Below are 17,162 nucleotides of genomic sequence, written 5' to 3' on the forward strand. Positions count from 1 at the left end.
TGTATCTAGTCATCCACTTCTTCTACAGCAATGTAGCGAGGCTTTTATGCACTTTTACTCTCTAACATACCTATATTTGCGCAAAGGATTTTATTTAACTCAATGTAAATATACATAGAAGAGTATTGTTACCCGTTTATTTTATGCAGCCTAACTTTAATTTCATCTATATTTTATATTGCGTTTACCTTATATTTTGTCTTGCCTTTGTTAGTTTTGTGTTTTGTTATGTCAAGCTTCATGATCCAATCTTAAAAGAGGAAAACTGCGCTAACTTCTCATTGAAAAAGTACTCAAAAAGGACCTAAATCGATATAGATAGCTCACGATTTTAAAAAGTTGCATATAGTCATCTTCTTCTTCAGCAAAGTATCGAGGCTTTTTATGGACTTTTAATCTCTTATTTACCCAAATTTGCGCAAAGGACTTTACTTAATTCAACTTAAACATGTCTAGTAGATTATTAAGTTGTTTGTTTTTTATGCAGCCTAACTTTAGTTTCATTTATATTTTATTTTACGTTTATCTGATATTTTATCTTGTCTTTTTGTGTGTTGTTTTGTCAAGCTACATAAGCTAAACTTAAAAGTGGAAAACTACGCTAACCTTTCTTTGAAAATCTATTCAAAAACTGCCTTAGACATAAGGTAGATTTAAAAGAGGAAGACTGCGCTATTTTTGCTTTAAAAAAACTTTCGAAAAATACCTTAATCCATCGAGGTAGTACACGAATTTACAAAGTTGTATCTAGTCATCCACTTCTTCTATAGCAAAGTAGCGAGGCTTTTTATGCACTTTTGAGTTCTAATTTATCTCTGTTTACGCAAATGGTTTTTGTTTATTTCTGTGTAATGATATACAAAAGAGTATTTTGTTAAAGATTATGCTGCAGGAGCTGCGTAAAAAAAACTCTGGTGACCTTTCCTTAAGAAAAAAGCAACTGAGAGGCATGTGCGCTTTAGAAAATTCAAATCGCGATTCACCAAATTAAAAGACGAAAAGAACGAACTTTAAAAGCTCTTACTAGACGTTTGTGTTTATGATAGGCAATGCAGTTTTAGATTTTATGCAGCCTAACATTTGTTTCATCTATATCTTATTTTACGTTTATCTTATACTTTATCTTGCCTTTTTGAGTTTAGTATTTTGTGATGTCATGCTAAATAAGCTAAACTTTGCTAATTTTTATTTGAAAAAATATTCAAAAACTACCTGAATTATAAAGCTAGATCTAAAGGAGGAAAACTACGCTAACTTTTCTTTAAAAAAATATTTAAAAACTACCTTAAACATAAGCTATATCCAAAAGAGGAAAACTATGCTAACTTTTCTTTGAAAAAATACTCAAAAACTACCTTAAACATAAGCTAGATCTAAAAGAGGAAAACTACGCTAACTTTTCTTTGAAAAAAATACTCAAAAACTACCTTAAACATAAGCTAGATCTAAAAGAGGAAACCTACGCTAACTTTTCTTTGAAAAAATATTCGAAAACTACCTTTTAAACATGATTTAGATTTAATAGATGAAAACTACGCTAACATTTCTTTGAAAAAACATTCAAAAACTACCTTTAAACATGATTTAAATTTAAAAAAGGAAAACTACGCTAACATTTCTTTGAAAAAATATTCAAAAAGTACCTTAATCGAAAGAGATAGCACGCGAAATTAAAAAGTTGCATCTAGTCATCCGTTTCTTCTTCATCAAAGTAGCGAGGCGTTTATGCACTTTTTATTCTCTAATTTATCTCTATTTACGCAAATGGCTTTTGTTTATTTCAATGTAAAACTTTTCAAAAGAGTATTTTGTTAAAGATTATGCTGCAGGAGCTGTGTAAGATAACTCTGGTGACCTTTCTTTAAGAAAAAGCAACTAAAGTAGATGTGCGCCTAAGAGAATCCAAATTGCGATTCACTAAATTAAAAGACATATACAACAAACTTTAAAAGTGAAACTATTTTTACAAGCGTATTTGGTAAAGATGAAATGTTCTTATGACATTTTAACGTTACGAAAAGGATTTTCTTCAGTTCAAATATTTATTACAATTTAAAGTGTTAAATAATGTTACAGAAACGACCTAAAACGCCTGTTGTATTAATTTAAACGAACAAAATAGATAAAAAAAAAAGAAAAACTATCATTAAAAAAAAAAAAAGAAAAAAAGAAAAGAAATAGAAGTTGAGGAAAAATAAAAATAAGAACTTCTAACAAAGAGCTCTTCTTTTTATTTTTCAGATTTTAGATGCTTAATTCCTTGAATGAAAAGTTGAACTGATGACCCACTACTAAGGTTGTTCCTAGCCTTCCGTTCTCAAACTAGGCCATTCTGAGAGGCTGTTTGATTAAGTACCGTTGATAGTAGTATCGCACGTAAGAGACTTCTAAAACTCTGATTATTAATTCCTTGAATGAAGAGATGACTTCATACTCACTAACGAGGTTGTTCTTAGCCATCCGTTCTTAAACTAAGCAAAACAGTGAAGTTGTTTGATTAAGTATCACAGTTTGCTGATTTGCACATGCACCATTGCCGAAACTGTGATGCTTGGTTCCTTGATTGGATTGAAGAAGCTCATCACCATGCTTTTTACAAGCTGTCCGTTGTTATGTTTTGCAATTCAGTGGTTCTGTTTTGCAATTCATTTTCTGTTTGTTTAAGTATCATCGATGGTGGTGTCGTGCATGCAAACTTTCCGAAACTCTGATGCTTGTTTTTCTTGAATGGAGAGATGAGCTTATACTTTAGGTGACTTTTAAAACTGCAGTAATTAGTGCCTCGAATGGAAAAACGAACTCATTCTTTACAGACCAAGGTTGTTCCTGGCCATCCGTTAACATACTAGGCAACAGTACAGCGAAGCTGTTTGTTTTACAAGCTTTTGTCGTTTCGAGAAATCACTACATTAAGCATTCGATGGTGATACACGACTGATGGCCAGGTTCTGATTTTCGAATGAAAAGAAGAGTCGCATCCGACCACCGGTCGGCTTTCGACGCAAAACAGCTGTACACACTCGTCCAACGTCCAGTGACTAACTGTTGCAACGAGAAAGTTAGCTTTATTTGTCGTGCAGATTGTCCGCTTTGACGTAAAATGCTAGAAATTTGCTGAACGCTCGGTTTGCGCCGCCCAAGAGTCATTCTGTTTCTGCGTTGCCAGCGTCTGTCGGCTAAATACAACTGTAGACTCCGCGCAAGCTTTTTCACCGCAAAAGTTGTACAGAGCCACACCGAAGGCTAAAATCGACTTTAAGGTCGAAGGTTAAAATCGACCCTAGAGCTTTGAAAACGACGTCACGAAATTTTCAAGTACATCATCGAAGAAAATTACGGCGGCCAGATGCGACTCTTAGTACTAACTCTTCTAATCTTAGTACGTTAAGCATTCCAGTCGAGAGATCAGACGTTTTTTCGTCACCTAAGAGACCGGCCGATCCGTTTGCGACGCTGCGGAAAGAAAGAAGATGGCAAACCACAGGGTTGTTACCGTAACAAACCTCCGTGAGTACCTCCATCTCGAATGGCTTTTGGGGAAACGTTCGTTTTAAACTCAAAGGGATGGTTGTTAAAGCTCACAAAAGCCTGGTTAACGATTTTCTAACGGCAGAGACCGTGTTTACAATGGATGCAGGCCGTTTGCCCGAGCCCAAAGCGCAAGACCTTTCGGAGAACTCCTCTAGGTCGATGCAACGAAACTACTAGACGCGTGCACCTAGCGGCACGTTACAACCGAAGGACGCCCCTCGTGGACACTATACGAACGCAATTTTTCATTGTCCCCAGGCTTCCAAACCGTAACCTCATCCCCCTCCAATCCTAACCCCGTAATTCTCTTACTCCTTCCCCCCCCCCCCCCCCCCCCCACCCCTACCCCTCTTAAAAAAAAAAAAAAAAAAAAGATAAAGAAAAAAAGAAAAAAGTTTCCTTCTCTCTTTTTTTCTAGCTTTTAGCCGGCCCCTCCGCTAGAAGGGAATAGGGAGTAACGAAGGTTTGACATCAAAGTAGCGTTTCGTATAAGATTTGCTTGGCAAAATTTGACAATTTTTATAAAAGCCAAGCACTAGTTCAAACTGGAGATAATAAAACGAAATCGAATGATCTCACTTCTCAAACCACTGAGCTGCCATTGGTCGGCAGTTTCATGTTTGGAGACTATTGAGCTGCCATTGGTCGGCTGTTTAATCGTTGCGATTGGTCGGCAGTTTTATCGTTGGAGACCATTGAGAGATATAAAAGGCACTTTTTTTTTTTTTTGAGCACAACATTAAACGCTATATCGTTAGATCTTGTTATAAAGGCACCCTTAAAATGCCGAATTGAAAAAAAAAAACAAAAACAAAAACAAACAGAAAAAAAAAATGAAATCGAAACGGGCATTCTTTTAAGCATAACGTTAAAAGCTAAATCGTTAGAGGTTTTATTAAGAAGGCACCTTTAGAATGCAAAAGACAAAAACGGAAAGTTTTGCTTTCCTGGCCACAAGCGATAAAATTGTTAGTAAAACGCACTCTAGCATTCTCACGTTCCAGACGTGACCAATGTTCGAGTAATCGAACAGGTCCGCTCAACCGTGAATGAAAGCGGAACTAACACACACTACCAACTAGTCACTGTGTTGGTCTGCTGAAATTACAACAGTCCATGAAAAGTATCTCGTAGAAAAGTCCTAATTTTGGATCATGGGCGGGCTGCTCAAATGAGCACTCTGCCCAATTGAAACAAAGGAAAAAAAAAAAAAAAAAAAGAAAAAAGAAACCGAAACGGGCATTCTTTTGAGCATAACGTTAAAAGCTAAATCGTTAGATGTTTTATTAAAAAGGCACCTTTAGAATGCGATGTCCTCAAATATTTTCCTCGATATTTTAATAAGTAAACAAAAACAAAACTAAGTCTTGCAACTGGCGAAAACTTTCAATAAGCAAACAAAGCAACAACTTTCCTTTCGAGTTTTTTACATTTTAAACAAAAGACAAACAAAGAAAAAAAAAACAAACAAAAACAAAAACAAAAAAACAAAACAAAAACAAAACAGAAAAGGGAGAATGAGTGAGTCGACTGATTTCGCTCAACTGTCTTAAACGAGAAGTCATAAACGTTTGCTTGTGCCAGCAAGTTGCAAATTAAGTTGTTAATGAGCTGCACCGCAAAAACTTAACCCACAGTTTATTAAGCATATTAAGCCTTTGCTGACATGTTAAGACATTTTAAGCCTTTGCTATTATCATGAGGCTTTTTTGCTCCACGAGCCAAAAAAGTACGCTAGAGTTGTTGACAAACTGCATCGCGGTCGAAAAGTGTAATTACGCCAACACTTTTATCCGTTTAAGCATTTCGTTTTCGCACGAACAACAATTAAAGCAGCTCGTTGAGCTTAACGACGTTCGTATTTTTTTTCGAAGCCAAAACTTCGGCTATAAGTAGAGTGAAGAGGCACTTCGAAAAACAACAAAGCTGTTCGCAGTCGATAGCAACGAGCGACAACATCTCTGCGAGTCTGGCATCAAGGTAAACATTTTTTTTACATTTTCATTTGTTAGTGCCACTTTTGTGTACATTATGTATTCAAAAATTTCTTGCTGACGCTAGATTTTTCGTTTTCAATGAACAACAGTTGCAACCTCTAGTCGTTTGCTAAAACAGCTTGCTAGGACAACCAAATCAATCATATGTTGTGAAAATTTCTTTTTGTTCAACTGACTAAGGAAGATCGAGCGAACGCTTTTTTTTTTTATAACTTGTTTGTATCATATTGCTATTAAGAAAACAGCGTTGTGTATACTAAACGTGACATAATTGGCAATTATCCGTAACTAAAAATAAGATAGAAATTACAAACTTGATACCATATTTTAATTACTCTAACAAAACTAGACGTCATCGCGTGAGAAAATAAATGTTTATGACACATAACCTATTTTTTTGTTTTTTTTTTTTCTTCTCTTTTTTCCTTTTAATCTCCTTTCTTTCGTCCAAAAAGCGTTTTGATTTTTGCCTCGCCACAAGCGATGAAATCGATAAAAAAACCTGCTCGGACATTCTCAATTCTCAACAACAAAAGCAATCAAAGTTCTAGCTCTCGAGCACGTGCGCCAACAGGCTGATGAAACCGTTCAAATATGCTCGATCGCTAGAATTTAAAAAAAAAAAAAGAAGCAAACCAGAAACAAACCAAAATAAAAAAAAAACAAAAACAAAAATGGACATCTTTAGAACGCTTAAATTTTATAAAATATTTTCCTCTGCGTTTTTAACCAGCTAAACTGTCGTAAAGTTTTTTCGGTGCAGTTCATTTAAAAAACTTAGTTTTCAACTTTTAAACGTTTTAGACTTCTCGTTTAAGGCAGTCGAAAGAAATGAGTCGACTTGCTCTCTCTCTCCCTTTTCGGTTTTGTTTTTGTTTACTTGTTTTTGTTTTTTCTTCGTTTGCCTTCGTTTGCCTTTGTTTGCCTTTGTTTGCTTTTGGAAAAGTTGTCGCCATGCGAGACTTAGTTTTTTTTTGGCTCAATTTGTGATTAAGTGAAGTTCTAGTCTTGAAAGTGTGCAAAGTGTGGGCCAATCTGGTGGCTGGAGTGATGACACGTGAATGCTGGAAATTCCAGACTTTGAGCGGATTCAGCGTACATAGAAAGAAAATGTAACATTCACGTGGGTCTCTCCTAAGCTTGCCATTGGTCGGTCTGCTGGCCTTAAGTACCCCCCCCCCCCCCCCTCAACGTCACGTTTGCTCAACTTTCTCGGTCTTTGGCGCCCAAAGAAAGCTCGAGGAAGGATAAAAATGGCGAGGTTTCGGTACTGCGTTTTCTGTTTTTCCTATTTGTTTTTGTTTGTTTGTTTGTTTCGTTTGTTTGTTTATTTATTTAATCGTTTTTTTGTTTGTTTCGTTCGTTTGTTTGTTTGTTTCGTTTGCTTCGTTTGTTTTGTGATGTTTTGTTTTCCCTTCTTGATGGCACAAAACAGAAGCAAACAAGACTTTCGGTTATATTCGGTTATATTCGGTTCAATAAAAGTTTGTTGGTTTCTGCACAACAACAACAACAACAACAAAAGTCCCTCTGTCCCTCAAAAGCAGTTTCTCCTCTGTCCTAAAGAAGAGCCTCTTTGTAATCGATCTTGTCTGAATGCAGCTCTCCTTTTGCCTACAGGTTTTTATTCCAACCCTTTTGTTGTTGTTAGTGCCATGTTGTTGTTATTGTTATACTCTGTAAAAGCAGTTGTTGCTGTTGTACTTGTTTGTTGTTTCTAAAGACACTGTTGTTGCTGCTGTTAGCGCTGTTAGTAATCACCCACTTGGCTTGTATTTTTGTTTCTTGTTTTTGTTTTTTGTTTTATTTATAAACACTCTCTGAGTAAGTGATGCTGTTGCTGTTGTTGTTGTTACAGTTGCAATGAGTGTTTGTTAATGTTCCCCCACTTGGCTTGTTTATAATCTATTTTATTTTATCAACACTCTCTGAGTCAGTGATGGTGTTGCTGTTGCTGTTGTCGTTATTATGCTTGCAATGGGAGTTGTTACTGTTCACCCACTTTGCTTGTTTTGTTTTTGTTTCTTTATTTTATCAACACCCTTTGAGCCAGTGATGCTGTTGCTGTTGTTGTTGTTATAGTTGCAATGAGTGTTGTTAATGTTCACCCACTTTGCTTGTGTTTTTGTTTTTGTTTATCAACACCCTTTGTGTCAGTGATGCTGTTGCTGTTGTTCTTATTACAGTTGCAATGAGTGTTTGTTAATGTTCACCAACTTGGCTTGTTTATAATCTATTTTGTTTTATCAACACTCTCTGAGTCAGTGATGCTGATGCTGTTGTTGTTATTGTGCTTGCAATAAGTGTTGTTAATGTTCACCCACTTTGCTTGTTTTGTTTGTGCTTTTGTTTTTCTTTATCAACACCCTTTGAGTCACTGATGCTGTTGCTGTTGGTGTTATTATAGTTGCAATGAGTGTTAATGTTCACCCACTTTGCTTGCTTTATTTGTTTGTTGCTTTTTTTTTTATCAACACCCTGCGAGTTAGTGATGCTGTTGCTGCTTTTGTCATTTTACTTGTATTTATAGTTGTTACTGTTCAGCCACTTTGCTTGTTTTTTAATCTGTTTTATTTTATCACCACACTCTGAGTCAGTGATGATGTTGCTGATGCTGTTGTTGTTATTTTACTTGCAATGATAGCTGTTACTGTTCAGCCACTTTGCTTGTTTTGTTTGTTTGTTTGTTTGTTTTTTTTATCAATATCCTCTGAGCAAGTGATGCTGTTGCTGTTGTTGTTGTTATAGTTGCAATGAGTGTTTGTTAATGTTCACAAACTTGGCATGTTTATAATCTATTTTATTTTATCAACACTCTCTGAGTCAGTGATGCTGATGCTGTTGTTGTTATTATGCTTGCAATAAGTGTTGTTAATGTTCACCCACTCTGCTTGTTTTGTTTGTGCCTTTGTTTTTGTTTATCAACACCCTTTGAGTCACTGATGCTGTTGCTGTTGGTGTTATTATAGTTGCAATGAGTGTTAATGTTCACCCACTTTGCTTGCTTTGTTTGTTTGTTGCTTTTTTTTTTATCAACACCCTGCGAGTTAGTGATGCTGTTGCTGCTTTTGTCATTTTACTTGTATTTATAGTTGTTACTGTTCAGCCACTTTGCTTGTTTTTTAATCTGTTTTATTTTATCACCACTCTCTGAGTCAGTGATGATGTTGCTGATGCTGTTGTTGTTATTTTACTTGCAATGATAGCTGTTACTGTTCAGCCACTTTGCTTGTTTTGTTTGTTTGTTTGTTTGTTTTTTTTATCAATATCCTCTGAGCAAGTGATGCTGTTGCTGTTGTTGTTGTTTTAGTTGCAATGAGTGTTTGTTAATGTTCCCCCACTTGGCTTGTACTTCTGTTTTCTGTTTTGTTTTGTTTTTGTTTTTTTTGTTGTTTTTTTTCTCAACACTCTCTGAGTAAGTGATGCTGTTGCTGTAGTCGTTGTTATAGTTGCAATGAGTGTTTGTTAATGTTCACAAACTTGGCATGTTTATAATCTATTTTATTTTATCAACACTCTCTGAGTCAGAGATGCTGATGCTGTTGTTGTTATTATGCTTGCAATAAGTGTTGTTAATGTTCCCCCACTCTGCTTGTTTTGTTTGTGCCTTTGTTTTTGTTTATCAACACCCTTTGAGTCACTGATGCTGTTGCTGTTGGTGTTATTATAGTTGCAATGAGTGTTAATGTTCACCCACTTTGCTTGCTTTGTTTGTTTGTTGCTTTTTTTTTTTATCAACACCCTGCGAGTTAGTGATGCTGTTGCTGCTTTTGTCATTTTACTTGTATTTATAGTTGTTACTGTTTAGCCACTTTGCTTGTTTTTTAATCTGTTTTATTTTATCACCACTCTCTGAGTCAGTGATGATGTTGCTGATGCTGTTGTTGTTATTTTACTTGCAATGATAGCTGTTACTGTTCAGCCACTTTGCTTGTTTTTTTTTGTTTTTGTTTTGTTTGTTTGTTTGTTTGTTTTTTTATATATCCTCTGAGTTAGTGATGCTGTTGCTGATGCTGTTGTTGTTATTATGCTTTCAATGAGAGCTGTTACTGTTCACCCACTTTGTTTGTTTATAATCTGTTTTATTTTATCAACACTCTCTGAGTCAGTGATGCTGATGCTGATGCTGTTGTTGTTATTATGCTTGCAGTGAGAGTTGTTACTGTTCACCCACTTTGCTTGCTTATTGTCTATTTTATTTTGTCAACACTCTCTGAGTCAGTGATGCTGATGCTGATGCTGTTGTTGTTATTATGCTTGCAATGAGAGTTGTTACTGTTCACCCAATTTGCTTGTTTTGTTTTTTTATTTGTTTTTTTGTTTGTTTTTGTTTTGCTTGTTTTTTTTTATCAATACCCTCTGAGTCAGTGATGCTGTTGCTGTTGTTGTTGTTGTTATAGTTGCAATGAGTGTTTGTTAATGTTCCCCCACTTGGCTTGTACTTTTGTTTTCTTTTTTGTTATGTCAACACTCTCTGAGTCAGTGATGCTGATGCTGTTGTTATTATGCTTGCAATGAGAGTTGTTACTGTTGTAGTTATGTCTGTCATTTGTCCTTGTTAGCAAGTTCTATTTGCCCTCTCTTGCCTTTTTTCAACACAGTTTCTTTCTTTGAGTCATATGGTTGCGAGATCCTCTCAAACTCCATCTCTTTATTTATTTGTTTCTTTTCTTTTTCTTTTTTTTTTTCTCATTCTCCTTCTCATAATAGCAATCACTGCTGCCACCATGCATGTAATGCTAGTTGCTCTCATTCTTTTTCATTTGCTAGTGGAAACTTTGTTTCTTCTTGTTGCTCTCTTTTCTTTCTTTTTTTCTCTTTTGCAGAGGATTCGAAAAAACACAGCTCTTCCCTGCAGTTGTAAACATTCCAGGATTGGATGCAGGCAGAAGAAAAAAACTCTCACTGACTGGTTTCCTTTTTTTAGCAAAAACCGTTGCAAACAAACACCTGAACATGTCTTCTTCACAAGAAAACAACTCTGTTGTTGCTTCTTCTCCAAACTCTAAAGCAAAAAAAAAGAAAAGAAAGCAGTCACAAGAACAGAGAGACTTAAAGCTCAAAAACAAAGTCAGGGCCGCATTAGTTGCAGCGTGTGGCTCCGTAAACAGGGTTGTACCTTTCTATGGTACCAAGAAGAGGTACGCTGTTAGCTGTCCGATGCCTTTGTGCAAACATTCGTCCACAAGCATTAAAAGACACTTGACTAAAAAAGATCATTCTTGGACTTTGGATGAAGCTTCCATCTTTTACTCTGCAATGGTCAGGAAGTTTCAGCATGCTCGTCTCGAACGCAAGTCCGGCTGTCCAAAACCTTACCCCTGTTTGCAATGTTGGAAGTATTACGACCGACTGGACATACACTTGAAAGAGACTCATTTCTACGATTCCAAGATGATCAAACAAAAGATTGCAGAGGCAAAGCGATACGACAACGAGAAGCTCTATGTCCCTCAATTTATTCGACCTGCCTTCTTTGGTATTAAGCCAGTAGCTGAACAAGCGTCTGCATCAGGCTCTGCATCCTCTGCTCCTGGGCCTTCCTCCTCTTTTTCTTCTCCGGTTCTTTCCTCTGATCCTCTTTTAAGCTTGCCCTCACCAGTTGCTGGTTCGTCCGAGGCTCCTTCTGCAAACCAATGCACCTCTGTAGAAAACAAAGAGCTGAACACCGAATCCGTCCTTGACTCTGATTTCGATTCCTTAGAGCACTTGGTTTCCAGCTCCTATGTCTTGACCGAAGAAAAGAGACTCTTGTTTCAGCTGGACAAAGATGCTTTTCACTTTTATTACCAGTCAGCAGATGAGCTCTTCAGAGACTTTGAAAAGTGGCTTGTGGTAGCCAACAACAACACTTGGTCACAAGCAAAGATCTACAAAAATGCAGTTGTGGAAATATTGACTTGTTGTGACAGCACGTTGACGCTGCACCCAAACGCCCTCACCAATTCCAATGTTTTGGAGGATAGATACTTCTCCTTGCACTTTAAGAAAATTCAGCTCAATTCCAAGCTGAGTGAACTTGACCAAACAAAAGCCATGTCTTGTCACACGTTGTACAACCGCCTCGTCTCCCTTTGTCTCCTGTTTCGTTTCAGTGAAGCCAGAAACGTCTATTTCGGACTTTCTCATGAGGCCATCCGACGTTTGCGCTGCAAGGTGGATGAGTTGCGAAAAGTGCTGAGGCCCTTTCGTTCTTTGAGGAGGAGCCTTGTGAAAAGAAGAAAAAGCATCAACATCATCAATGTCAGTTTGCTGACCGAATATGGCAAGTCTGCATACGTAAGAGACTTAGTGGAATCGATTAGAAAGGCGTCTCTTCCGCTGACTAGAGACAATGCTGTGTCTCTACGAAACCATCTTCTGCTCTCTGTCACTGTAATTAACAGTTTAAGAAAATCTAACATTGCTCTTTTAAACATTAGAGACTACATGGCTGCTGAGAAGAGTGAGTGTGGATATTGCATTGTGCAAGAGCGCTACAAAACAGCATACAAGTACGGAGCCAAAAACATTCTAGTGCCGAACGACTTGAAAGTGTTGATCGATATTTATTTGCTGAGATACAGAGACCTTCTTGTCAACGACTCTCACTACATGGCTGCAGACACCAAGACTGTTTTGGAGTTGAGCGACTGCTACAGGCCCCTTTTTCCTTCGGTGAGAGCCAACAAAGACGAAGGTGTGACACTAGGTGCAACTAGAGTGCCTGTTTACCAGATGGGTTCCTCTGCTATCACCTCTAGCCTGACGTCCTGCTTCAGAAAAAGCCAAGTAAACATTCCCATGAAGCGTCTTACTCCCACTTGCATTCGCGGTTCGATAGCCACTTACTTTGCCAACAACAGCAAAGAAGATCGCGAGCGGTTTGCTACACTCTACATGAAGCACAGCAGACACACAATGGATAGCTTTTATGTGTCCCAGTGGAACGCTGCAGAGGAGTTGCGCTTTGCCCTGGGCATCGGACAGTCCTTCGGAGTCATAGAGTCTTTGACTGTTGAAAAGTCTGAGAGACCACCAAAGGAGGAGAAGGATGTGATGGACTGGCTCCGAACTAATGCAGAGGAGTACGGTTTTCATGATGTTGAGGACATTTTTGAGGAAGATTCAGACTCCGGTTCTGACTCTGAAGAATGTGCTGCTACTTTCGGTTGTACCACAGTGGTTCCATTTTCTCCAGCTGTAGAAAACAATGCTCCTTTAGAGGACAGCAACGAACATGTTGTAGATTTCTTGTGTGAACCTAGCTCAACTCCTGTTTCGTCTGTTCCTTCTGAACAAACAATCGCTGGTCCAGTTCTTGAACTATCCTCTGCTCTTGCACAACTAGTTCCTAATGAACAAGCTGTTTGTATGGATGTAGATCAGACTCTAGCTGTTCCTGTTGGCACAGCTTGTTCTCCTCTTGCATTAACATTATTTCCTGATGAACCGGATTTTATTGAACACCATGCACAACTTTCTCCAGTTTACTTTAGTGAGCAAGTGGTTGCCAAACCTGTTTCTGCTGCTCCTGCTCAACAAGTTGCTTTCAGTCCTTCAAAAGAGGTCTTTTCTGTTCTGCTGGAAACAGTGTCTAATGTTGCTTCACAGCAAGATAATCTTATGGCTGTCACACGTGTTTTCCATGCTCCTCCTGAAGCTGCTCTTCTTGAACCTGCTCTTCTTGAACCTGCTCTTCTTGAACCTGCTCATAAGCAAGTGGTTGCCAAACCTGTTCATGTTGCTCCTTCTCTGCAAGTTGTTTTTAATCCTTCAAAAGAGGTCTTTTCTGTTCCTCTGGCTCCTAATCTTGTTGCTCGTCAGCAAACGATGGCCAAACCCAGTTTGTTTCTTTCAGCTGTTCCAGTCCAACAGGCTGGTACTGTTCTTGAAAAACAGCCCTCACCTGGTGCTGTTCAATCTGTTGGTAGTCTATTTAGCCAAAGTCTTGCTTGTACATCCAGAGGTAAATTCTTTTTGATTTTTGATTTTTATGCAAATCTCAACACGCTTTCAAAAAATAAAAATGCCCAAATTAACTCCTTGCCCTATTGTTATTGTTAAAGCTGTAAAAAAAAAAAAAAAAAAGAAAAACAATAAAAAAAACAAAAAAAAAAACAAAAAAAACAACACAGAAGTGTGTATGTATTTGTTGCAGGACTAATTCTGTGATTGCTTAAATGTTTACACAAGTGAATGATACTAAAACTGATTATGTTTTAGAAGTAAAAGATCCAAGAAGAAAAAAAATCAAGTTGGAAATGCCATCTTTTACTCAAGAACACATCGGTAATGTAAAACCTAATTTATACAAACATATATAAACACAAACCTCTTCTTGCACAATTTCAGATGGTTAACTGTTAATAAAAACTAGCCATCATTGCTAAGTGCACTTTTAGAAAGTTGTGTCTACCCGATTTCTAATGATGAAGTTAGAAACATCACCGTTAGAAATCATGCACAGCTTGTTATTATCTCTAACACTTAGAAACTGTTGATGGTTTTTTTATGAATTAGAAAAATGAACATGGTTTTATTTTATTTCAGGATCAACTCAGCCAAGAACAAAGGAAAACAAAGCAGAAGTTAGCCAATGCCAATTAGGTAATCTTTCAAAAACCAGTTATTGCTATCAGTGCAAACAATAAGGTCAACAAAAAAAACAAATAAAAAAACAAAATTAATCTTGTCATGCTTCAGAACCAAATGAATATTCGATTTAATCTCTTTGTGTTATGACTTGAGTTTGTAAAATTTTAGATGAAATAGTTGAAAAGCTGAATGCTTGCCCTGGCCACAACGAATGGTTCAACACCAGAAGTTTTCCTCGATGTGCAGCTTTAGTGTTGGCATACATCTTGCAAGACGTGTTTACAGATGTAAGCTCAAGTTGCTCGTACAAAGATTACCTTGGCATCTTGGCAAATCATAGCAGTGACAAGCTCATTCATGTCTTGCAAAAGTACTCCTACCGAAGCCATATTAAAGACAAAATTAAAAACATGAAGCTAAAAATTCAAAAAGAGGGTAGTTTAGAAAAGTTTGTTCAATATGGCAATATAGTGAGACCATTTATGTAGTTTAGAAAAGTTTGTTCAGTTTGGCAATAAAGATGGGCCTTTTGTGTAGTTTGTTTTCTCTATGCTTTTGCAAATATATTTATCTGTTTCGCTAAATACATAATAAACAAGAAGTTCTGTTAAACTGTTCTCACATTTCTTATTTAAAGATAGTTCAAACTTTTTTTATCTTTAAAAAAAAAAAAAAGTCGTTTTGTTATTCTGTTAACACTTTTAATAGAGTTGCATTTAGAATTACTTCTGATGTTTTTAAGAGTTTGTTAAAAAGCAAATTAATATTTTCTGTGATGTTAAACTGCATAAGTGAAATTTAAAAAAGGAAAACTGCTCCAACCATTTTTCGGAAAAAGAAATCAAAAAGTTCCTTATTTTAAAAGATCTAGACATCCATTTCTTCTTCAGCAAAATAGCGAGGCTTTTTTTATGAACTCTTACTCTCTATTTTTTCATATATTTACACAAAGGATTTTATTAAGTTCAATGTAAACATACATAGAAGTATATTATGTTTTTTTTTTTGTTTGTTTTTTTTTTATGGTGTCTAACTTTTGTTTCACTTCTATTTTATTTTACGTTTATCTTGTATTTTATCATGCCTTATTGGTTTTTGCGTTTTGTGATGTCAAGCTGCGTAAGCTAAACTTAAAAGAGGAAAACTACGCTAACTTTTCTTTGAAAAAATATTCAAAAAGTACCTTAAAAGAGAAAGCACACGAATTTAAAAAGTTGTATCTTGCCATCCAATTCTTCTTCTGCAAAGTAGTGAGGCTTTTGCTCTCTAATTTATCTCTATTTACGCAAAGGGTTTTATTTCAATGTAAACACGTATAAAAGAATACTTTGTTAAAAATAATGTTAAAGGAGTTGCGTAAAAAAAACGTCTGAATAAACTTTCTTTACAAAAAAAAACAACTAAGAAACAAGCGCGCCTAAGAAAAACCAGATCGCGATTCACTAAGTCAATAGACGAAAGAAACAAACTTTAAAAAGTCTTTCTAGACAACAAATTCTATTTTTGGCAATGCAGTTTTTGTATTTATGCAACCTATCTTTTGTTTCACTTCTACTTTATTTTACGTTTACCTTGTATTTTGTCTTGCCTTTTTGCGTTTTGTGATGTCAAGCTACATAATCTAAACTTAAAAGAGGAAAACTAGGCTAGTAGAATATTATGTTGTTGGTTTTATATGCAGCCTAACTTTAGTTTCATCTATATTTTGTTTTGCGTTTATCTTATATTTTATCTTGTCTTTTTGAGTTTTGTGTTTTGTGATGTCAAGCTACATAAGCTAAACTTTAAAGACCTTTTTTTTGAAAAACTATTCAAAAACTACCTTTAACAAAGTAGCGAGGCTTTTTATGCACTTTTACTCTCTAACATACCTATATTTGCGCAGAGGATTTTATTTAACTCAATGTAAACATACATAGAAAAATATTGTTACCCGTTTATTTTATGCAGCCTAACTTTAGCTTCATCTGTATTTTATTTTACGTTTATCTTATATTTTATTTTGTCTTTTTGAGTTTTGTGCTTTGTGATGTCAAGCTACATAAGCTAATGTTAAAAGAGGAAAACTACGCTAACCTTTTTTTGAAAAACTATTCAAAAACAACCTTTAACAAAGTAGCGAGGCTTTTTATGCACTTTTACTCTCTAACATACCTATATTTGCGCAGAGGATTTTATATAACTCAATGTAAACATACATAGAAAAATATTGTTACCCGTTTATTTCATGCAGCCTAACTTTAGCTTCATCTACATTTTATTTTACGTTTATCTTATATTTTATTTTGTCTTTTTGAGTTTTGTGTTTTGTGATGTCAAGCTACATAAGCTAATGTTAAAAGAGGAAAGCTACGCTAACCTTTCTTTGAAAAACTGTTCAAAAACTACCTTAGACATAATCTAGATTTAAAAGAGGAAGACTACGCTATTTTTGCTTTGAAAAAACTTTCGAAAACCACCTTAATCGATAGAGATAGCACACGATTTTAAAATGTTGTATCTAGTGATCCACTTCTTTTACACCAAAGTAGCGAGGCTTTCTATGCACTTTTACTCTCTAACATAGCTATTTTTGCGCAAACGATTTTATTTATTTCAATTTAAACATGCCTAGTAGATTATTATGTTGTTGGTTTTTTATGCAGCCTAACTTTAGTTTCATCTATATTTTATTTTGCGTTTATCTTATATTTTATCTTGTCTTTTTGAGTTTTATATTTTGTGATGTCAAGCTACATAAGCTAAACTTTAAAGAGGAAATTTACGCTAACCTGTCTTTGAAAAACTATTCAAAAACTACCTTTAACAAAGTAGCGAGGCTTTTTATGCCTTTTTACTCTCTAGCATACCTATATTTGCGCAGAGGGTTTTATTTAATTCAACTTAAACATACCTGTTAGATTATTATGTTGTTGGTTTTTTATGCAGTCTAACTTAAGCTACATCTATTTTTCATTTTACGTTTGTCTTATATTTTATTTTATCTTTTTGTGTTCTGTGATGTCAAGCTACATAAGCTAATGTTAAAAGAGGAAAGCTACGCTAACCTTTCTTTGA

General features: G+C 35.9%; 1 protein-coding gene across 2 annotated transcripts; it reads left to right on the forward strand.

The window, feature by feature from the left end:
- The first annotated feature begins 6,723 nt into the window (after positions 1-6,723).
- On the forward strand, positions 6,724-14,639 carry LOC149892632 (uncharacterized). Of its 2 annotated transcripts, XM_090077912.1 has the most exons (5): positions 6,724-6,795; positions 10,456-13,476; positions 13,734-13,799; positions 14,061-14,117; positions 14,274-14,639. In XM_090077912.1, the coding sequence occupies exons 2-5, from the start codon at positions 10,485-10,487 to the stop codon at positions 14,591-14,593; spliced, it is 3,435 nt and encodes a 1,144-aa protein (XP_089934038.1). In that variant the 5' UTR covers positions 6,724-6,795; positions 10,456-10,484; the 3' UTR covers positions 14,594-14,639. The 2 variants fall into 2 exon arrangements, with proteins under 2 accessions (XP_089934038.1, XP_089934037.1); XM_090077911.1 differs by lacking the exon at positions 6,724-6,795 and having other exon boundaries at positions 8,119-13,476.
- The last annotated feature ends 2,523 nt before the right edge of the window (positions 14,640-17,162 follow it).

This window comes from Hydra viridissima, unplaced genomic scaffold, assembly GCF_058129835.1.
Source record: "Hydra viridissima isolate aposymbiotic clone 2 unplaced genomic scaffold, HvirCarnegie_v1 scaffold_2, whole genome shotgun sequence".
NCBI lineage: Eukaryota > Metazoa > Cnidaria > Hydrozoa > Anthoathecata > Hydridae > Hydra > Hydra viridissima.